General features: G+C 40.0%; 1 protein-coding gene across 1 annotated transcript in view; it reads left to right on the top strand.

Annotated features, from left to right (window-relative positions):
* Positions 1 to 24,669, top strand: part of cdh22 (cadherin 22) — a 91,549-nt gene that overhangs the window by 31,633 nt on the left and 35,247 nt on the right. The window contains exons 3-7 of the mRNA XM_080892586.1: positions 12,964 to 13,083; positions 15,721 to 15,888; positions 17,443 to 17,624; positions 18,088 to 18,344; positions 20,974 to 21,110. Of these exons, the coding sequence (XP_080748712.1) occupies positions 12,964 to 13,083; positions 15,721 to 15,888; positions 17,443 to 17,624; positions 18,088 to 18,344; positions 20,974 to 21,110 (864 nt within the window). The remainder of the gene's footprint in view (positions 1 to 12,963; positions 13,084 to 15,720; positions 15,889 to 17,442; positions 17,625 to 18,087; positions 18,345 to 20,973; positions 21,111 to 24,669) is intronic.

Here is a 24,669-nt window from a genome sequence, read left to right as displayed (position 1 = left end):
ACTAGGGAAAGTAACTTTGGTTTTACTCAGAATTCTCTTGTTAATGTGTTGCTTCCGTAACTGGATACCCAGCCAGAGTGCCAGTCTTCTAGCTTGCTTACTTGCCACAAGTGCACTGTGCCACCTACCAATAGAAAGGAAAAAATAATGTGCACATTTCCACGAGAGAAATCCCACGCCTGATTCTATCCTAGCCATTCTATCCTTGCTTTTTACATCCAACACAAAAACTGCAGTTGTGGTGCTTTCGATTGTACTCAGAACTCGGAAATTCTGCCTTCTGAATAGGAAGATGTAGGTAACACCAGACTGCAGATGAGCTGCATACAGAGCTGGACTGGGACAAAAAAATCGTCCCGGGCATTTTGACTAGAGACCGGCCCACCATTATAGGAAAAATCATAAAGCCTTTGAATGAAAACAAACGCTGTTGTGACAGTGATGTACACTGTTCTGATGGTATATATGTATCAATCTATCAATCGTTTGTTGTAAGACTCAGATAATTATTTTTTTAAAAGTGAGACATTTTAAATGAGAATAAGAAAGTATTTCCTTGTGCCCCCCTCTCCCTTTTAATGCCCTACATGCACCCCTGGCAACACTTTGCTAGACCCGCCCCTGCACAGTTACCAGCTGTCAGCTACATAGAAAAAGATCCTGGGGTTATTTGTCTCTCAGAAACAGTTCATAACTTCCCTTCAACTCATTCGTGTCACCTAAAAGGTAAACCTGTTTCTCCATCACCTGTTCAGCTCTGATGATTCAGTAAGGACATCTCCTGGTTTCATCTTCATGTTTCCCTCTCACCACATAACCAAACCGACATCATGACCAGCAGGTTTACAGCTGTGGCTCCAGCAAACATCAGCTGATACTAGAAAGTAATATTAAATAAATTCTAACAACAGCTGATCAAGCTTAAATGTGCCGCTTTTGTTTAGCGCGACATCCGCTTTTTTCCTCTTTCTGGCGCAAAGTGGGCGATAAACAAACAAGAGAGAAAAGCCGATCAGCTGATCATTGATCAGTTTCATGACTGAAGTAGAAACAGGAGAGGGAGGGGAGAGAATGAGAGAAGAAGAGTCAGCTGTGCAGCAAAGACACAGTAACTCCAGCTTTGTGTCTTTTTCATTGTAGCTGAAGTCCGGGACAAACTGTGTTTCTTTTCACCTAAATACGAAACACGTAATATTTTCTCTGAATACGAGACGATTCCGTTTTTTACAGGACGGTTGGCAACTCTAATAATTAACCTTATGGACGAAATAAAGTTCAACATCAGTAACATAGCACCACCCAGCTGTATAGAAACTCCGTCATGCTAGCTAGCACGCAGTACGAAAAAGTCAGCACAACGGAAATAAACTCCAACTAAACTTGGTTCATATCTGACCCAGATGGACTGCAGGTTATAACTTCTTACCTGAAGTTCAGTTCACCTGACACTCTCGGACCAGCGGCTGCTTCGGGTCTCTCCTCTTGCCTCCCTTTTCCTTCATCCACCTGCTGGCCTCCACCACTTGCTAATGTTATTGAATCTGTGAAAGCTCTGCGATAGCCACCACACGAAGTAACGAATAACGAGCCTATCTAAATCCCAGTAATGAGTAACGCGTTCCCGGTTTTGGCATAATAACTAGTTACCGTGCTCGTTACCACAATAATAACGTAGTTACTGTAACGCGTTACTTAATAACGCGTTAGTCCCAACACTGGTTATGAGGCATCATAGTGTGAAATTGACTAGCGTGTTACTTTTTCATTAGAAATAAAATCAAGCAAAGTTACTTGAAAACTGTCTTTAGTTTCCCTAAAGGAACTGACTTTGTGCAAGCAAAGTGTTAATGCCGATACACCTGTCCATCCATTTGCTTAACTAGGATGTACCCCACCACTCAGTTTGGATACAGGAAGTATCCGAATTATCCGTAACTTCAGTTTGATACCTTTGAAGGATTTTTTTTTCTTTTTCCACTTTTAAAGGGAAGGATAGTCAGCACTGTATTTTTGTATTTTTTTAATGTAAGATCCAAAGTTGCCATTTTGTGTTTGATTGTTTATTTTGTTTTTTTTTAATATTTATTTATTTATTTGTTTAAAATTCAGTACAAAAGCTGGAAACTATTGAGAGGTTAAGATCAAAATGGCTTACAGTTTTGTCCAGGAAACAAATAATTATATGATCCCGTAAAATATGAAAGACAAGTTCAAGGGCTAACAAAGACTAGATTTACAATCTCTGTCATAAGAGATGAAAAATATCCCTAAATCCTTGTTGAGATCTTGAAGAGGATCAATGTAAGCAGGTCATTGGTTTTTATGACATGGCAGATTTTTCTTCCCCTTATACTTCATTCTCTGCCTCACTCTCTCCCCACCTCTCTCCTAGGGCATTTATGTGGATGAGAGAGGAATGAATCACAGTAGAAGTAGTGAAGAAATAACTTTTCATGTGAAAACACCTCAGCTTTTATGGCTTTACTAAATGATCCATAATGCGGGCAGGGAGCACTCAGTCCTGCAGATTAAGGTGGGTAGGAGTGGAAAAGAGGCTCAGTGCTGCAGCCGTTAGACCACTCCGCCGAAGCTCGCACCAGTACAGCACCAGCTGAGATAGGCACAAATCTCTTTTATGAGGCCCCTTCTTAAATAGCTGTCAGTCTGGTGTCTCACACGTGGCTCACTTCGCCAACTTCCCTCACAGTAATTGAACCATCTCTCCCAGAGTGCTGAAATGGTGTGGGAAGCAATTCCGACAGGCTGTGTTGATACCATTAAACCAAACTAATGCATAAATCTAACAATATAGCTATCGTCACCCACCCTCCACTGTATTCTCTGTGCCACAATCCTCCTCGATACTAACACACGGTCGGGGGTTAGTTTTCCTCTGAATATTATTTACATTATATATGATGAATAATTTTCACCGCTAAAGTAATATTTGCAATACAGATTGAATTGAATCTTTTTTTTTTCATCAGAAGTCTTTCAAGGCCTTTTAAATAGAGAGGATGCATTCCTAAAATACTAGTTACAGTAAATATTGTAACAGTTAACTTAATAGACTTAGCTATTAATCCCTCCTACCCTGTAGGGCATTAAGTACTTTAAAAAAGACAACAATAGAATTAGAGATTTATTAACTTTTGAATAAAGATGGGAAATAATGTGTAATAAATGGCTGCCATCCAACTCTAATTGCTTACCCATTCTGCTAGAGGCTTAAATGAATAACAAAGCTATATCCTCATTAGCTGCTCAGCAGTGAAATGTTGTAGCCCTGTCTAATTCTCCATGGTCAGGCAAGTCACAGTGCAAATCATAGTTAAACATTGTTGAATGTGGACATTATTAAAACAGCAACTTTACAATTTGCTAAGCCATAACCAAATTAGTCCTTACAGTTCAGTTCAGCTGAATCAAATTCAGGTTACTTCAGTTATTTTAGCTTATTTTTTAGTTGAATTCTGGTTTATTTATATAGCAGCAAATCACAAAAATAGTGATCTCATCTACAGTACTCAGGAGAAAACCCCAACAATCAAGAGACTCCCTGCGAGGAATAATTTTTCAATGGTCAGAATTTTTCCATAGGAAGAAACCTACTGGGGTTGAGGGAAAAGAGACAAGAAATGAAAAGGACAGAACCCTCGAGACAACACAAAATACAGACTGGGGGAAAGAGAAAGTGAGGGTGTCTCTCTCCCGAATCCAGACTGGGACCTAGTTCCACAGAAGAGAGGCCTGATAGCTGAAGCCTCTGGCTCCAATTCTACTTTTAGAACCTCTAGGAACCACAAGTACACCAATCAGACAGAACGTTATGACCACTGGCAGGAGAAGTGAACAAGACTAATTATCTCTTCATTATGGTACTGTTAGTGGGTGGGATATATTAGGGAGCAAGTGGACATTTTGTCCTCAAAGTTGATGTGGTACAAGCAGGAAAAATAGGCAAGCAATGTGATGGATAGACGACTGGGCCAGAGAATCTTCAAAAATGCAGGTCTTGTGGGGGGACTGCAGGGTCAGTATGTATCAAAAAGTAGTTCAGTGGATGGGCTGCATGTCCGCAGACCAGTTAGGGTGGACATCATGATCCCTGTCTGCTGCTGAAAACACCAACAATGGTCACGTGAGCATCAGAACTGGACCATAAGATGGTAAATGGACAGATTGTTATATATCACTTTTCTACTCTATCTGAGCACTCAAAGTGCTTTACACAACTTCCCTCATTCACCCATTCACACCAGCAGTTTCTTCTATGGTGGAAGAAGGTAGCCTAGTCTAATGAATATTTTTTGTTTATTGACATTACATGCATATCTGGGTCTGTCTGTGTAGCTTATCTGTACAACACCTGGCATCAACATACATTATTGGAAGAAGGCAGGCCCTCAGCAGAGGCACTGTGATACTTTGGGCAATGTTCTGCTAGGAAGCCTGGAGTCCTGCCATCCATGTGGATTTTACTTCGATATGTACTATCTACCTAAGCTTTACAGAACATGTAAACCTTCTCATGGAAACAGTATTCCTTGATGGCTGTGGTCTCTTTCAGCACAATAATGCACTTTGCCACAAAGGAAAAGAGGTTCAGGTTGAGGATTGGTTTGAGGATAACAACAATGAGTTTGAGGTGTTGCCAGCGAAGCTTCACCTGGCAACCTATAGGATTAAAGGATCTGTTGCTAACATCTTGGTACATACCACATACCACAGCATGGGTCAGGGGTCTAGTAGAGTCCATGTCTTGATGGGTCAGGTCTGTTTTGAAAGCAAAAGGGGAACCAATACAATATTAGGCTGCTGGTCATAATTTTATTGCTGACTGGTGTAATCCTGCAGCCTGAGAGAGAAGTGCTCTATTAGCTTAATATGGTACTATGATGTCTTTAAGACATGATGTGGCCTGATTTTTAAGATGGATTTCAAAACATATGATCTCTCATTCTTGTCCCCGTTAGTAGCCTCATTGCAGCCTTTTAGATTGAATGGTGGCCTTTTCAGGAACTTTTAGAACAAGTAAAGTAAGTAAGTAAGTAAACTTTATTTATTAAGCGCTTTTCGCAGACAGGCAATCACAAAGCGCTGTACACAAATATTAAAATATTAAAATAAACAATAAAATCAATAGACATTATATACAATGTAAAAGATCAAATGTAAATAATGTAAAAAAAAATAAAATAAAAAATATTTTTCCCAGTTTAAATAACAACCTGACAATAATGAATTTCAATCATCCAGGTGAGAAGTAATGAATGTGTGAAGTGGTTTTTCAGCATCACTCAGAGGCAGGGGAGGAAAAAAAGTAGCCCTACATATTTATTTAGTGTAGGCACTGAAATCTTGATCAACTCTGTTAGTGCTGTTTTATTTATAATAACACCAGACAGTGATGAGGGTGAAATGGGTAAAAGCCAAATTTTCTATACCATGGTATAAGAATATAGCATAATTTAACAGTGCTAGTTAAATGTTTTGTATTTAAATGCTAAGATGCTATTTAAACTGGGAAAAATACTTCATTTCATTCAACCAGTTGGAATCACCATTAGTAACATTATATAGAGAGATTAAAAATTTGAGGTAGATTTTTTTGAACACAGCAAAAACAAAAACAATTTTTTGCAAAAAATATATGGACCTGTATATTTTGGCAGTTTATTTAATAATGTCTTTATTGGCAGAAGAAGGCGTTAGACATTGAATATTGTGACCTTTCTCCATTAGACATACTATACTTCTCCCGTTACTGTTATGTGCATTACATTTCATTATTTTAATTGACTCCATACAAGTATATCAACATTCAGATCTGCTTAAGTGTCACCAATGACGACAACATACTGTAGGTAATGACATCCCGCTGAAAACACTGAAGCAAGTCAGAACTTTAACAAGAACTCAAGTGCCAAACTTGCTGCTTCACTTCTCTTTTTAATATAAACACAGTAAAGAAGCATTTGCATTTATATAGTTCTTCCAAACCATCTTTTTTTTTTTTTTTTTTTTTTTTGGCCTGTCCCGTTTGGCTCTTTTGCCATCAGAATTGTTGTCTAAAGGCAAAGAAAGATGCCCAACGGATTTACTTTACCAAACTGACCATCCCAGCCTTGCCGTAATGGTCCATTTGATTCACCTTTTATTGTTTATTTTATTTTCACTTAATGAATACGGGACAGACTTGACTGGGGGAAAGAAGGGGAGAAAGAAAGAGGGAAAGAGAAACAGCTGAGAAGAGGGACGGGGGAGAAGGGCAAAAGACAAAAACCAACAGAACGGGCAGAGAAAAAAAAATGCATATATCAATCACCTGGATCACCTGCTGAGAAAGAAAAAAGAAAGCAAGCAGAAGAGAACAAGAGTAATAGAATAAACAACATCACAATGATATATGGGAATATGACAGTAAATACTAAATGTTAAACATTATTGTGCAGCACATAAGATCAACAGAACACAGTGTGCTTTGAGGTAGGAGCCAAAAAGGGTGTAGTTTGTGGGTGTGATCACCCGTGTGTACACCTGTGAGCATGGACGCGCTTGTTTTTTGTTTTTTTAAAAGGTTCCTTCATGTAATAATCTGCTAGAGGGTGTGGGGGGGCCACAGCCCCGTCCTCCAGGGCGTGAAGCAGGTGTGGAGGAGATCAAAACTCCAGACATCCAGAGGCCCCCAGAACACAAGAGACCAAGGAAGACCAACAGAGGGGCAGCTGCGCCACTGTCCCGGAAAGAGCTGAGGAGAGTCCCAGATGAGGGCTCACTCAGCAGCCGCGGAGCAGAAGCCAGGGGGAGTTGCAGTGACGCGCCCGTGAGCTCCGCCGGCAGCCAGCTGCGCCTGAGTGACCGAGCCCCAGGCCGAGAGGCCGGGGGCACCCCACCTCCGAAGTGGCCCGAGCGAGCCCCAGGCTCCAGGCCCCGATAAGCGGCCGCCAAGGAGTGAGCCGGTGTGTACCTGGACGCCCATCCCCGGACACAAAGAACCACCAATGCACCGATGTCTGAGGGGGTCCGCCACTGGCAGGGGAAGTGGTGGTAGGGGGAGATAGGCCTCCAAACCTTGGAGGGCCTGAGATGTCCCCAGAGAGGTGGCGCCTAACACCCAACCTGACATATAGACACAGACATACAGGCACACACAGATACAAACATCCATTCCCACCCTCATGCTCTCATATGCACTTACTCCACACTCAACCAACGTGGAGACAGACATAAAGAGACGTTGTACACACGATCACACTCCCCAAGCGTACTCTACAAACCGGGTCTAGGTGCCCGAGCCCCTGGAGGGGGGAACTGCACCCAGACCCAGGTGGTGTTTCCCTTTTCCCTGCGGTGGGGGGAGGCAGACCGCCCCGACTCCGCAGCAGCAGGAAGGCTCCACACTCCAGACCGCAGTCGGACGGCCAACTCCTCCTCCTCCTAGCCCCCCTGCTCCAGCAGGTCGCAGAGAACGGGGGTGAGAGAAGACTCCGAACCTCCCTCCACCCGCTCATTGTAATGTTGATGCATGTGTGTTCTAAGGTGCATTTAAAACCCAGGAGGGCTTGGAGCTACCTGCCAGAGAGCAGCAGGTAAGCGCATGGTCCCTCCTGCTAGCCCTCAATGTCTACGTGTATTTAAAATTGAGAGGTGGGCAACGATGCCAGGGGTGGGGTGTACACCCTGATGGTACTTTGGACTCCGTGTATCGTGCCCACCCCCAAGATCCTATATGTATGTGTAATGAGAGTGTGAGTAATGTGAATGTCTAAGTTGTGGGATAAAATTGAGGCAGAGGCAGCCAGAAGGGGACAGAGGGGGGGGGGGGGGGGGGGGTAGCCTCCTCTGCACCCTGGTGACATACCCCTACTCCAAGGCCCTGCATGTGTGGGTGGTTGTGGTGGAGCGGGAAGAGGGAGGCAGCTGGAGATGGGGAGGGAAGGAAGGGAGGGGCAAGTGACCCCTCCCTGGGGCCAGCTCCCCCGCTGACCCCAGTAGGCACCCCCATACTCCGCGACCCGCCAGGGAAAGGGGGCCCAGGCCCATCCAGACCGGGCCCAGTGCAGCAGCGCCCCCCGGCCCCACAGAGCCCGGGACAGTCCACCCAACCCCACCACAGAGAAAACTGCACCCACCCCACCATCCACTCATCTTCCAGACTACATAAGACAATAAACACCCAGGCTGAGATCTTCCTCCACCTCTCCTGTATCTCCCCCTCCTGCAGAGGGAGCTCCTGAGGAGAGGAAAGCTCCTGCAAGATGTGACAATCTCCCCCACCAGTTGAAGAGCCCCCCAGGTGGCTCGACGCACCGGCGGCACCCTGCTCCAGGGCTGGGCCCCCATGCACCCATCCGCCCACAACCCCGGCAACACACCAACCAGGACCCAAGCCCCCGAGGCCCGGTCCGGGTCCCAGCCCAGAGACGGAGCGCCCCCAGAACCTCACGCCCATCCCGGACCCACCCAGGGGCAGCCAGGCTACCAGGTCAGTAACCCACGTCCGTCAGCACAGACCCTCCCCTAGCCCCGCTGCACGCAGCCGCGAGGAAACAGTCACCGGAGAGCCAACAGAGCCCCTAACCGGACATGACCGCTACCCCGGGTTGAGCCCCCCAAGGAAGATGCCTCCGGGGAACCCCCCGACGCCCTAAGCCTGTCCCTACCCCCACACCAATCACAACAGTGAAGGCGGGACCAAACTATGACCCCCCACCCCCACTAGGTGATGGAGCTGATCAAAGGAGCCCAGAGCAATTGATCTGATGTGGTGGCAGAGGCTGTATCAAGACTAATGTAATCTAATAGATAATTTCTATATTGGTTAGAATTAAGATTATTTTTATTTTTCCAGTTCATGAGGACTGTTTTCTTGGCTATGCATAGGGCAGTGAAAACCATATGGGCGATATTCTTTTCTGAAGTGACATTATCTAAGCTGCCCAACAAACACACTAAGGGGGAAGTTGGAATGTTACATTTCAGACACTTCGATAAGTCTTCACATATCTCGCGCCAAAACTTCTGAACTGGTGGACAGAACCAAAGAGCGTGGATATAATTGTCCGGTGAATTGGTTTGGCAGTGTGAGCAGTTGTTGGTAGACGTAAAGCCCATCTTGAACATCCGATGACCTGTATAGTGCACTCTATGTAATATTTTGTATTGAATTAATTGAAGACTGGGATTTCTAATTAGATGAAAGGTTCCAAACCATCTGATGTTGCTGCCAGGCAGTATCCAGAAACAGCTGAGCATCAAACTGATTGTTACCTGGGGAATATTAAGATAAGAGAGTAATCCTATGGACAAAACATGGTTTTGTTGGAGTTTCAGCAGTGGAGCCAACCAGGTAGGAAAAATTAACAAACCCCTGCCTGTTGCCAGTAATGAAAATGCCTAGCCTCTGTGAAGTCTTATGTTTTAATGTGATAAGAATGGTATCTCACTCATCCCCCAACTGGAACAGAGCATATCTTGATCTTTTGAGACTGGTGCTTATTTTGCATATATGGGACAGGTAATAACTGGATGATACAACTCAGAATACGAATTTAAAAATTCATTCAAACCTAGTTGATATGCAGTACACTGAATTCACTGGAAGCTGCAATATATCAGGATTTCACTAATATCCTCACAAGGATGTTGACAGTACCAGAATTCATGATTCTGTGGCATTGCACATATTTGAATGTCCTTGTTCATTCCCATCTTACACCAGTTGTTTCCTAAAATATTTCATAGTGGCTATGCAATAGCTTTGTTTCACTACATTTGCAGAGGAGAGGGTGATGCCTCATATGATAGGTGTAGTTTTGCATGCAAGCTGGCAGGAGTACCATAGGTGACAGTGATAGAATAGTGATCCGAGCCATCTGATTTAATGGCTGGGTGGCTTTAATGGTAATCTGGCCTCTCCCTCCTGCTTCTCCCCTTAGGAGTTCTATTGGATGACAGGAAACAAACAGTGCTCTGACACTTCCCGCTCATTAGCATCATTAGCATACGGTCATTATGTAGCTGGACAGTAGCATGACAGGGCTCTCAGAAAGGCTACAGTGGTGACCTTTAGTGGACAACACCAGCTGTCAGTAATTACCTAAAGCATTCTCCAGAGGGATGGAGACAAAGACTGACTCCTTGTTCATGAGGACCTGTGGTGCCTAGGAATCTCTTTTTATCTTCCATTTGCCTGGAAGTGAATATATTTTTAGACAGAGAAAAAAATGTACTCACATCCTAGAGACAAGTATGCAGCTGTTTCCTAACCTAAAAATTAGGAAGCCTAAAGTTGTGTAGGCTTTAGGTGGAGTTTTAACTAAAATGTGCTACTAAATGTAGAGCTACGTCTGCGTTTGTGCTGCCAGAGGCTTGTTTGTGCACACTGTTGACAAGTATACTACACCCAGTGGAAAATAATGACTTAAACACCATTGCTCCACAAATTCCAAATTTAACATTTCATGTGGAAATGACTTTATTCTTTGTATTCTCTGTCTAAGTGCCTCATAATCATATGTAATTGTTTGTTGTAGATTACTTTAGCTTCTAACAGGCTTTGATGATACAATGTTGATTCTACAGCTTCATGTTCCCTTTCATCTGTGTGTGCAACCTCTGTATGAATAACAACTTTGAGCCTTGGTGTTGTGAAAAGATAATTTGAAACATCAAAAAATTTGTTTGGAAAATTATGGGCATGGAGGTGAAACAGCTAGTGGGTGCTGTAATATCTGAATGCATTAACTCAACTCTTCCAAAAATAATCGCAGACAAGTATGCATGAACACAGACACAGGTGTTTGCAGGTACTCACACACACATGCTTTTAAGTCTCTCACACTGATGAATTGCTGTGCTCACAACCTTAACTACATTAACGGCGGTGCAGTCTGGTGCACTGTCAAATCACAGCAAGAAAGTTCTGGGCTCAAATCCAGCTGGGGCCTTTCGTTGTGGAATTTGCATGTTCCCCCTGTGCCTCCGTGGGCTTCCCTCCACATTCCCTGGCTTCTCAGCACAATCCAATGACGTACACGCTCTAAACTGGCTATAGGTATGAATGTTTAGTTTTTTTGTCTGAGTTAGCCCTTCAAACACTCTATGGCACCTGGCACCCCCAGCACCCTGTTACACCAAATTGGATAGAAGCTCAGGCATTAACAGTTGGGAACACAGTTAAGGTTTCCCATCCATTTTCTTAACTGCTTCAGCATCAGCCACACAGACTGGTTGATAACATCTGGTTGCTAGAGAAAAGTGTGTATTCCCCATCTGGTTGGTGAGTGGTTGCTGGCAGTCACAAAAAGGCTACTTCATTAAAAGCCTGCTTGTGATTTCTTTGATTGCTAGCAAATTCAAATGGTTTCCCATAGTTTGGCATGTCTACAAACACTCACTACCCACTTACTAAGTGGTACTCAAACTTGAAAAAGTGCAATGTAAACCAGCCTCAGATGTCTATAGGCTTTTGTGATTAGGACCCAAGTGGTTAAGAAAATGGTAGGATAACCTTAAATATGTTCCTAACTTTTTCATAACAAGGTCCTTAAAAAATCAAACAAGCTACTATACCCCCAGTGTTACTGGAATTAGAAATAACTCCAGTGTAGAGGTAGTAATTCAGTAGTTAGTTCTAAAAATGTAACAAAACATGGAGCGCAACTTAGGCTTTATTACATCCACGAAATAGTGGCAATAAAATACAATGTTGACTCATCAAAGTGGAATTTTCTTCACATTTCCTCTCAACGTATTACCCTAGGCATCAACATAGAAAAAAAGTCATATTGTGAGAAATGAAGAAGCTGAAACAAGATTGCAAGACTGCAAAAACCAGATACTATGTGTGTGAAGAGCTACAATGAAATTGCTCCACTGCTCTTTCTGTGCGACACATTGTATAATATCATTAAAGTGCAATTTAGACATTAAATTACAGTTGCCTTCTCCCACTTTTAGAGCCCCCAGTATTATTTCAATCAATCAATCAATCAATCAATCAATCAATCAATCAATCAATCAAGGCTGTATTCGCCACGTGCAGGTTGCCCTGCAGTGAAATGGGACACCCCCCCCCCCCCCCCCCCCCCGACCTTACACACACAACACAGACATCACATGGGGATACAGGTCGGAGATCAGTAGCGTTACAGAAAAAACACTGAAATATACACTACAATGGGAAAGTACAAGAGGAAAAAAAAGAGACCTCTACTCATGCTGGGCTCCTGGAAAAAAAAATCATTAAACCCCCAGATTAAAACCAAACAAACAGCTCTGATTACAATATCATCAATATTGTTGTGGTGGTTGCAGTTGTGTGTCCTAAGCTCCACATGACTATTTCATCAATTAGCATGTATATTGGTAGCTCAAATGCAAATAGAAAAAAGCCCTTGAAGGTGTGTAGTTTTCAGAAGAGTTTGCCAGCAGGCACACTCAGGGTATAACATTAATCAAAAGACACCCAAACACACATAAACTAAGCCTACTTACATTGTTATTTTTAATTTTAGAAAATATTTATGTGTTACATTTTGTGGTACTGTTGGCATATTTGAGACCTGAAGACAAAGACGATTATAAGAATACTGACATACCTCTGAATGTATATTCCTAATGATAAATAAAAAATATATTTATTATTCCTCATTCCTTAATGAATGTTTGGTGTTGTCTTTTGAGAGCATAGATTGCTGTCAGATTGCTTTGTCTGTCAGTTCTAAATTTTGTATTTTTTACTGTGGTTCTACAACATACTGGCCAAAATAATAACAAACCCCTTACATTAATTATCATTTCAGTCTGTTAATTTTGTCCTCACAAAGACAGAACAGGCAGCAGTTTCATAAAAAAAACACTGACATCCTTGAGTCAGGCTCAAATTTGCATTTTAGGATTGTAGTATAACCTTAAAAGTTTGATTTCTTTCCTTTAACTGCTTTTTCTTTTCAAAAGGAACGTCTGTCATGAAGGTTACTGCATCTGATGCTGATGACCCAACATATGGCAGCAGTGCCAGAGTGGTGTACAGTGTATTGGATGGAGAAAAGTTTTTCACTGTTGATAAAAACAAAGGTAAGAGGACACATACAACACTCAATTAACCTTAATTTTTCCCTTTCTTTCTATTTTTTCTTTCTCCATTTTCTTTCATCAATATTTTAGGAAATCTGAAGAGACCATAATGGCCAAATCAATTAAAATATGTCAAAACACACACTTGTATGTGTATGTATGTATGTATGTATATATGTATATATATATATATATATATATATATATATATATATATATATACACAAGTGTGTGTGTATAGGATATAGATTTAAGTAAGGAGGATCTTACTGGTGTAGAGCCTATAGAAACAGTATGGCCTACCCCACAATCTTTCAGGACTGCAGGAAAAAGCCTGTTGGGAGGGATTTCCTCTCCAGGGAAAAGCACTAAGGTTTTAATGATTCCTTTTTGGTCTCCACCAATTTGATTCGGTCAGCCCAGGCACCTGGATGATAAATGGCTCTGCCTTGGTGGGACTAGTCAGGAGACTAGGTGGTTCATTCCAGCTTCTGCCTCATGACCTCTATTCCACCTACCTCTCTCCCTATCTTGTAGACAAACAGGCTAACCTAATAGGTGTGAGTCAAGAAGGTCAAAATAAAGAGGAGACAAAACAGCTGTGAAATCTACCTCATTAATATCACTCTCACTCACCTTGACAACAAACTCAATAACAAGTCACTGTTTTTTTCTGTTGCTTTGGCAAAGCTGAAATTGCCTGAAGATGTTTTTTGATTATCCAAGTACTGTCCTTTTAGCTGTTTTAAAATGTTTAAACCATACTATTTAATCTCCCCTTTACAAGCACAGTGGATCATTATATTATAAAAAATAAATATCTAGATTTTCTCACCCATTAAGAATTCTATATCTTTATATGCTATTAAATTTTACCAAGAAGCATCAATAACAACAGTAAACTTGCGATGGTATACATCAGCCAAAACTGCAATATAAATCCCAATAAGTTATGAAAATGATGAAATAAGATTTTCTGCTAACTAAATTGTAACAATACTGAAAAAAAACTGTTTTTACTTAATTATGCATATGGTTCATAACTATCAATTAAGCACAACATGAAGTGAAGTGTAGAGTGCCATTGGGCACTGAGTATGCCTTTGTGCTTCTAGATGTCATTCAAGCTTATATCTGTACTCTCTCAAACGGGGCTTCTTTATTTTCAAGGCTCAAAATAAAAAGGAAATAAAAGCAACACAGGTGCTGTCTATGAATGCAACTGCCAAAAGTGAATAAGTAGAGTGCAATGGCACCTGTGGTAAAAATGTGAAAACAGCACTATGTGTGCATCACCAGTTTTTAAAGCCACAAAGTAGCAGAAGGAATGAAGAGATGACAGGTATAAGTCATCTTTTTTTAGAATCCATGAAGTGGGGAGACTTGATTATATTATTTATTTATTTATTTATTATGTTAATGCAATGAATCACTGAAGCTCCATTTCACAGTTGGTGTACACATTCCGGTCATCCAGTTACAGTGTTTAATCTTAAGGGGGGGTGATACGCTCTGGAGTATGAAGTGCATAGAGTTTTTTTTTTACTTCTTTGATAAATAAAGACCATGTAGATTCATCTGCATATATAGTTTCTATACCATGAAGTTGGAGCACCACTGCTGTATACTTGTTAGAGATTGTGGCTTTACTTTCGACAGCCCTAATTTAGATGCATCCCCTCTGGCTTTGTTGGATAAAAGAGGAGCATGTCATCTGTCTCCAGCCCTAACTCTATTGCTGCATGTACTGTATTTTGGTTACTCATAGAACAGGTCCCAAGGCTAAATGTGACTGGAATCTGTGAGTTGTATACCCAACACAATGCAACCCTTTGGGAGTGAGACAGCACACCAAGACCGAGAAATATATCTATAGATTCTGATGCGAAAAATCCCAAGGGGTAACGTGGAATTATATTACTGCTGCAGAGTAAAGCAGAGAGCTACTGATATGGCTAATGCTGGGCCAATAAGGAGAGTGTCTCTTTTTAAACAGACCATGTGTTATATATATATATATATATATATATATATATATATATATATATATATATATATATATATATATATAACAGAGTCTTTCACACCGTGCTATTAAATTCACACAGTCACTATTAACTGTTGTCTAAAATAGCCATTTAATAAACACTGGTTAGGATTTTTTTGTTATGAATTATAAACAAATATTTGTCACTTCTTTGTCGTTTTTCTTCTGGTGTAAGCCAGAATTTGCGATTTTAACTTATGTAATACTTCTGCTGTTACTGCTACAAAACATGGTTTCCCAAGCACTGGAAACTGTGCAGTTCAGGAAAGCTGTGTCATGCCTTCATTGTCCCTCCATATATTATTCATCTTAATACAGCTAAGCCATAAAATGGTGTATGTGAAGAGTCACCAGTACAACATGGTCTCTCCCATCCATTCTGTTGGTAGAAGAGAAATGGAACGCATTGTACTTTTGCCTCCATAATGCAGTACTTATCACAAGTTGATTCTCAGACTGAGAGGAAATATAATTGGTTTAATGCACAAGAGCTAACCACTAATGCAACGCTTCCAGTGGTGTCACTTGCTAACTACTCTTCCTCTTTCTGCCACTCTCCCTTAAACTCACTTCTATCTCTCAATCATTAGGAATCATCATGACAGCAGTGGCAGATTTGGATCGTGAGACACAGGATCGTTACGAGTTGGTCGTCAAGGCAACAGACATGGCAGGACAAATGGGTGGTCTCTCTGGCTCCACCACAGTGACCATAGTGATCACGGACGTTAATGACAACCCACCACGCTTTCCACAGAGTGAGTGTATCCTGTGCATTCTCCCACTTTAGAAAAAAAAGATAATGAGACAGAGATAGAGAGAAGCTAATGACTGGCAATGTGGGTGAAGAAAATGAAAGCCAAGGCACAAATTACAACAACATACAAGAAAATTGTATACAACCTAAAAGCCACTAAAAATATGCAGTAGAATAGACGGCCTGCATCCTCCCATACATTAAAAATAGCTCTATATATTGATAGACTGTACATTGTAATGTTATGGACGGGTTCTTTTTCAGCTGAATGTCTTTGATGCTCAATTTACTCAACAAAATATATTTAAAAAGTAAAGTTTAATGTGGCTAAAAATATTTTCTCTCTCTTAAACACAAAAACACACTTAATTCAGTTGAGTAATAGTCTTCTTTAGAGCAAACCAAAATGTCCATACAGCATACATTGGTCTTTAAAATAAATGTACCAATGTGCAAATAATTGGTATATTGTAACAGTCCTAACTGACGTATGATTGCATGTCTGAGTAAAGTAGTGCATTCCCTTCTTGTCTTTTTTTTTTTTTTAGCTCTTTCTTCATTCTGCTTCTTTGGATTTAAACTAATGCTGTAACCCACAACAGTATTACTTTTGTAAAAGCTACAGATGCAGCATCTGACAGTCTGTTTGATTGTATTTGATATGTCTCCACACACCTTTTTCTTATTCCTGTATAAATCTTTTTTTTCATCTCAGTAAATCATATTTACCCAGTCAGAGGGATAAACCTTGTAGGATTAAAGTTCCTCGACTCTACAATATAGTGAAGAAATAGAATCTGAATGCAGCTTCATAAATAAGGAGGATGAGATATGATGTGTATATGAGATATATGACACATATATTTTGGCGAATAACTTTTTCGTTTATTTTTTGTTTATTTTATTCTTGCAGTATTTTACAATAATCTGTGATAGATCTCATTCATTTTGGTCTAGTCTTTAGAGTCACAGCTGACAATGTGAGTATGGCGACAAGTTTTTATTCTTAGTTAAAGATGGTTTAAATTGCAGATTATATGATATTGGTCAAATGATATGATGTAACACTAGGGTTAATTCTAAAAGGTAGAGGGCTAGGGCTAGTGGAACTGTTAATATAGCGCTATGCTTTCATAGCAAATGTGAGAATAATAATGTTAATGTATGTGAATGCTCACTAATAACTGCATGAAGTCTACCTTTTTCAGTCCTTTCCTTTATAACTTTTCATTGGCACTCTAACCCCTGTTTGCCATTTCTTCCCTTCTTTAACAGTGCTTTACTTTATCTTTAATGATATCTCATCTACTTCCTCTTCCCACTTTTCTCTGTCTATTTCCTATCCATCTCTTCAGCGATTTTCTTCCCTCAGCCCTTTTCTACCTATGGCTATCCATCTATCTTTCCCTATCTTTCCTCCACTAGTGTTTTTCTCATTTCTGTGTTACTTTTGGATCTCATCTTTCTTTTGTGTTGTTTTGTACAGCAAAAATCTGGATCTTGGTTTAACTGCCTCTATATTTTCTACCCTTGGGCCACATACTTTATTTACCAGAAATGTACCAGTTTTCCGTGTCAGAGGGGGCTGCTGTCGGGACACCAGTTGGACGCGTCATTGCCACAGATGCAGACATGGGAGAGAACACAGACATGAGCTATCTGATCACAGATGGAGGGGAGCTCTTCAAAGTCACTACAGATATGGAGACACAGGAAGCTGTTGTCTCCATCAAGAAGGTAGATTTAAATGCTAAGAATACATTTTTTGTGATACAATTGTTCATACAAACAGACTTTTAAATACAGTCCTATTAAAAAATTAAAGAAAATGCTTTTATGTCAAGGAAAAAGTGAGTATATTTCCCACATTTGCTACATTTATTTTTTCCTTTGAAATAAATAATAAAAGTGTTTCTCATAAATGAAAGAATCCTTTTGTAACGTGTGCATAATGGTAAACTCAACAAGAAGACATCCAGCTAGCAACAATGCTTTGGTTCGCTGGAATCTCAATAACATGATAATGTAATATGTTAATATGAAGTGACAATATAACTTAACAGTTAGCCTGTGCTATGGCTATATTACTGCTCTGGAATTCACTAAGCCTTTTCAAAGATATATTCTCAAACAGCACTGGATCTGTGCACATCAACAGTCTGTACAAACCTGTACTTTGTATTTCTCCTTTTTATGCTAGCCGCTGGACTTTGAGAACAAACGGACACACAATGTTGTTGTGGAGGCGGTTAATAAGCATGTGGACCCTCGTTTTGTGGACCTGGGCTCTTTCCGTGACCAGACCATTGTCCTGGTGAGCGTGTCGGACACAGATGAGCCACCCATCTTTTACCCAGCCGATGGCACTATCATGGAAGTCCAGGAGGACGCCAAAGTAGGAGCCCTAGTTGGAATTGTTACTGCAAGGGATCCAGATGTGAAGAATAAACCTGTCAGGTATGGCAAGATCAATAAAGGTAGTGCTATATTATTGTAGACCTAAAACACACTTAATCACAGCATTCTGCATCAACCGTTTTTACCACTGAAGACACTTTTGAAGTTGAAAAATTTATTCAAAGAAAAAATGACTTTTAAAGAACTGTAGTTCACTAGGTGATACACATGTAGCTGGTGGGCTTAAAGACAATTTCCTTAATAATTTCTCTTGAAGATGAAAATCCAAACAGCATTGTTACGTTAACAATTGATGACAGTGTACAGAACATTTTTCTCTCAGATCAACATGTGTGATAAAACAATATAATCTAGTAATCTTGTGTTTGAAGGTCTTTGGTTTATATATCCTCGGAGGAGCAATTGCAATGTGAGAAGGGAATGTAGATAAGGTCTAAGATAGTCTCACTGGCAGAGTATACGGCGACACACACAGGGCCTGTGCAAATTACCTTGATTAAAAATGCATGAGGCTCAGAGTTCTAGGTGTAATAAAGTAAAACACAATGGCAGCGCTGTCATTCACCAATGTCTTGGCAGCCGGCAGTCAGAATTATATGTGTGTCTATGAACATAAAAGTAGGCTTTGTGTTTATGCATGTGTCTTCACTAAGCGAGTAAGTTATTGAGACAAAGGGGGATGGGAGATGTTAGCGAGGAATTACCTACTGAATAGAGTTACCAAGCTCATGATCTCTGATAGCATATCCTCTATCAACTATATATTGATAGTTATCTATCAACTGTATAATTATACAGAGGAAATGATCAAATGCACGCTCTGTGGAACTGATTGGCAAGAAAGCTTTTGTAGAACAGACATTTATGTTGACTTGGTGAAAACAAGTGGCAGCTGGCAGTGGACAGCAGATATGTTCATGTGCTTATGTATAATTTAAAAGGAATTTATAGTACTTTATGCTTTCACTGCACTATATGCATGCATATATTCTACAACATATATCTGTATACAAACCATATCCATAAAATTCACACTGTAGTTTAGGGCTGTGCGATATGACCAAAATCTCATATCCCGATATAAGAATTATATCCTCCCGATAACGATATAAATCACAAAAATGAGTCTAAGGTTTACTTTTTAGCACCTGGCGGCTCTTTTTTACTTCTCATCCGTAAATAATCTGCTCTTTCAGATGATTCATTTTATTTTGAAAAGTCTCAACAGGATCTTGAGCTTTATTGTGAAAGGTTTACGTGGAACATATACAAGTGGACACGCGATGGTGTTACCGTCGTTGTTGCTAACCACAACGCATAAAAACAGGTGCTTGTCCGTCCATAGTGTGGTTATATTAAATATAAGAGAAAGAGAGAACTTTAAGAAATTAATATAGCCACTACAGTGACCATCAAAACGATGAAAAAATATTGCCGTAAACAGTTTATTTTGCGCCACCATGAAATGATAAAATGAAACGATAGACGTTTTTATATCGTCATCCGATATATATCGTTATATCGAACAGCCCTACTGTGGTTTTGTGTGAAACTACTTAGAAGTGTGAAAAGCACCTAAAATTTGTGACACAGTGACAAATTACAACATTAAGTAATAACGGCCAATACTATTCAAAACTGTGTGGGAAGCAGGAGTGATTGGATTGTTGTAAATTGCAGTTGCATTGTGTTCCAAACAAAGGAGGTTTGATTGTCATGGTGGGAGAGACTGCACTGGGAGACTCTCCGTTGTAAATCTAATACAGCCAAATATGTGCCCTAAATGGGATGTTACACTAAGATTTAACAGAGCTATGCACATGATGACACCTATATATACAGAACCTATATTGTAGGTATTATGTTTATTTGTGCAATAGTATATCATGTTAGCACAGTATTTTAAAAACTTAGCTTTTTAAACAGTAAAAATATGTTAATGCTCTAAGACTGAATGATCACAATTAGTTTTTTTAATGACATTACATGGCATGAGTGAAATATAAACAGAACATGCTAATATTTATCATTGTTTGTTTGTTTGTTTGTTTTTCTAAAACATGTAAAATCAAAACCTGCTATGAATTTCTATGCTTTCTGTAACATGTAACCATGTTACTAGGTATTGCTGGCTGGTTTCCTTGACAAATAGGCTATCATGAGGTGGTTTATGTAGACTTGATTAAGAATGGTGTGTGTGTGCAGAAAATAATTAAGAATAACAAAATATTTCAGCAGATTTTTGTTGACTCACCAGTCTTTTGAGAGCGGCGCATACCCCAAAGAAGGAAAGATGAATTTGTGTTTTTTTCTAGAGTGCACAATGAAAATTTAATGCATTTTTTTTTCTCTGCATAAGAAAAGAACGAGTCAGTATATAAGGAAATATAGTGAAGGGGCATAGCTCTATTAGGGTCACAGAGCTTGTGGCAAGTCTCCTGTAAATGCTTTCAAAAAATGTTTCAACGCTTGTCATAACCATGTATAACTACTGCAAAATGTTATCTACAGGTGTCTTTTTTTTAGCCTTTAAGACAATCTTAAAGACACAACATAATTAAGTTACTTAAAAAATGAAATGAATAAATAAATCATTCATTGTAATTATTCATCCATATTTGTATTGACTTTAACATTTACATCCTAATTTTATTGTTTGTTGTAATAGGTTCTCCATCGATCGGACTACAGACCAGGAGATGATCTTTCATATTGATCCTGACTCTGGTGCCATCACGCTGGGAAAGATTTTGGACAGAGAGACTGCAGGCTGGCACAATATCACTGTGAAGGCTGTAGAAGCAGGTACATTGCTAGCCATTTCAAACTCTGAGTTTAACACTCTGTACAACCTAATACTAGTGTAATATTATTTATCATTAAATATTCTAATTTGCCAACTTTTCTGACCGTTTATTAGAACACTATAGTTTCAATTGGAAACAAAATGAGTTATTTTACTGATTTATTTTGACTTGTTTATCCTAAAGTGTGACATTAGAAGACCTAATGTTTGAATATTTCAAAGTTACTTGTGAAAGCAACTGTGTGCGTTCTAATGAAGCAAAAATTCAGTTTTAGAAAAGTATCAGCTAATGTTGAAGTCAGATTACAAACGAGTTACCAAAAAACAAAGAAAGAAAAAGTTGTGTCCTTAAACTGGATTGTACTGTTTAAAGAGACAAGATGTAATTTGCCTGACATTTCAACTAAAATTAACAAAATGTACATGTGTTTGAGCAATTTGCAGCCGAATTTTTAAAACAAAAAAGCAAAATGATTGGCTAGCTTTGTTTACACCCAGTGCCTGCCAATGATTGTACAAGTTAAATTGGCTTTCTAGCATTTGCTGACTCCCAGCAGGGGTTATAAGGGGTGACAGACAACCTCAAACCAATGTCATCATTACTATTTCTTTGGTATATGACTGAATGGCTTTTATGTCTTTTAATATGAGTATAACTCGAGGTTTAACCTAGAAACAGCAGTAATATGAGCAGAACTTTTATGGCATCTTTTTAAGATTTGGTTTATTTGTACAGATTTTACAATTTGCGATAGATCTCATAAGCTTTAAAGACTTTCTCTTTGAGAGTAATACTATTTTCAATCGTTTCTTTCTAGACTTCACTGTTTTGACACACACTTTCTTCTACTTTTTTACATTTGAACACAGTGACAGAATATATCGTTTATTTTCATTGACCATAACAAGAAAAACTGTTGGTCGCAGATCAAAGGCAGCTATGCACTACTCTCGTTTTTCTTCCAGGAGAAAAATATAGTCATCGCTTTCTTGCTTGTCGATGAGTTGATGAATACATTGCTGAAAATGAATGAAGAGCTTACATTTTTTTCATCTCATTGGGTTCTTTTGTCACAGCAAAGAAAATGAAGAATGTAATAACTTGAGGAAGCTGGGGAAGTTATTACTATACCATTAGGAGCAAACTTGAAAAAGGAGAAAGCCTGGTGTTCCTCACTTTTTCAATCTTTTACAGATGAAGTGATTTGAGGGTTGCAGTGAAAGCAGGGGAGATTGCATTCTGCATCTAACTGGTATCCAGCACTACACATAGAAGCGGAAAAAAAATAATACCACAAACAAAGCTGAATTTAAAATGTCTTCATATTTGTTCCTCAATCATATTCCCCTAGACCAGTGGTTCCCAATCTTTTTTTGCTCGGCCCCCCTTTGTTTTACAAGAAAAATGTCCCCCCCCCCTTCTCGCACACATGCACGCACACATCCTCCATCCACACACACCCATATTTTGCTCCATTGCGGTTTCTTTCACACCTCAAACACTTAGTAAACAATTAAGCAAATTCAAGTAATCTGCAATAAATGACAGGTAGTAATAAAATAAACTACTAACTCTTTCAGGCTACGTCCACACCTACACGGGTATTTTTGAAAACGCAGCTGTTTCGTCCACACGTAAACGGTGTTTCCTATCACCGAAACCGGAGATTTTTTAAAACTCATTTTTTTTCAGTTTACGTGTGGATGAGGAATACAGAGTTCCTCACGCAACGTCAAAGGTATGTGCCTTTTTTCACGTCACGCTGTGCGCCACGTTTACATGACATGAAATGCAGAATGGCAGATAGAGACGAATGCATATATACTATTACTGTTAATCTTACTATCCTCAGGTTTTACATGCTTACATATACACACGCAGTTACTGTCCCTCCATTTAGAAAGGCAGAGGCATCACGGTGTAATTATTTTACTGTAGTTGTTTTTTTTTTCACGTGTAATAATATTCAACATTGCTATCAATGCATTTTTCAAAAAATGCCCCTCTGTGCAAAACTGTGGGACACTGTTAGTCCGTGATTTGAAGAGCCCAGCGCGCTCCCGACACAGGGAAAACCAATTCTGCAGGGGAGTCCTACCTCGGCACTTGTGCAGGTGAAACCAAAGGGCAGATATGCTTCACCATATTTTCTAGTCTTTGGCTTAGAATGAAGTTGGTTTGGAAACATATTCAGCTATGCTTCACCTCCTGCTTTGCGTTTCTGTGGGCGCCCCGTGCTAGCAGTGGCCAAGTGTTTTGTTCCCCCTTTTCATACTGCGCCCCCTCTGCAATGGCTACGCCCCACACTTTGGGAAGGTCTGCCCTAGACTGTGATTACCCCAATAATCAATACTGCCCAATCTGAATAGTAAGCAGTCTCTTCCACCACAAACATTAAGACAAAATTAGCCTTTCTGAGTCCTCCCAGAGCAATTTGGAGCCTTTTGTGGTCTGCCTCTTTGTGCTTGGCATTATCTCATAAACACGTTTTAATGTTAATTGAACATTTAAAGCAACCGTACACCTTTCAATATCAGACATAAACACATGCCTGCACTTGAAAGATAAAGCCTCTCTCATTGCCATTGGTGGAAACATCCACACAGACAGAGTCAGTGGTCAATGCCATCAAAATTCCCATCCACTATGTCTCTTTATCACCCGTTCATGGAGTCCTGAGAGCTGTACACATACAGAAAGCAGACAGAAAGAGATAGAATAAGTAGACACAGAAAGGCCACAAGAGAGATGGAAATAGAGCGGGGGGGGGAGAGAGGCATATACTTGTGAAGCTATGAGCTAAAGTATTTTAAGAAGGGACTTCATTTTCTCCATAATGATTTTGTTCGCTTTTTTATTTCGGCCCTTCTGCTCATTAAAGCTAGACAGCCACAAGGTCAGTGTGTCTGAGGACATTGTTAAAACTGGAAATTTTGTGGCACAACCCTTAATTATCCCAGTTCATTACTGACCTTTGAACTGTTGTACTGCCCATGTATCAGTATCGGACAAGTGACAACTGCTTCCTGACAATGCTTGGCGTAAATGCCCCAGGATTAACCTCTGTTGCAAAACTGAAAAACACCTAAATGTCAATTACTCCATATGTGCCTGAGTAAAGATGTTTTAGTTTCAAATACAAACATGCACACATAGTATGTCTTTGAAATCACCCAATTAAAAGGTGCAACATCTCCTGCAGACACTATCACTGGCAAAAAAAGCCTCTCATCTATGCACTGCTTGTCTCCCCTCCAGAAAACGCAGAACCTCCCGAGTACAGGAACAACATTTAATGTACTGTCACTAGCCACAGTACTCGTACTTCCTGACAATCTTCTCCGCAGAAACGTATCAGGTTAAGTTAGAGTGACATATAATTTTCGAGAACTGATAGCAAGTATGATATCACCTTGCAAAACTGCTTTTTTCCCCAGACAGGTAGGTGGGAAAAAAGAACATCACCCTGAGGGCAAAAAGATACTGAAGTAACTGAAAGTCTTTATCTCTTGCACCGTTGCAGAGAAGAAACATTTTCTACAGCATAACTTTTCTCA

Source organism: Rhamphochromis sp. 'chilingali' (assembly GCF_963969265.1).
Source record: "Rhamphochromis sp. 'chilingali' genome assembly, chromosome: 9".
Lineage (NCBI taxonomy): Eukaryota > Metazoa > Chordata > Actinopteri > Cichliformes > Cichlidae > Rhamphochromis > Rhamphochromis sp. 'chilingali'.
Note: the sequence above shows the minus strand (reverse complement) of the source record. Positions and strands in the feature narration are given on the sequence as shown.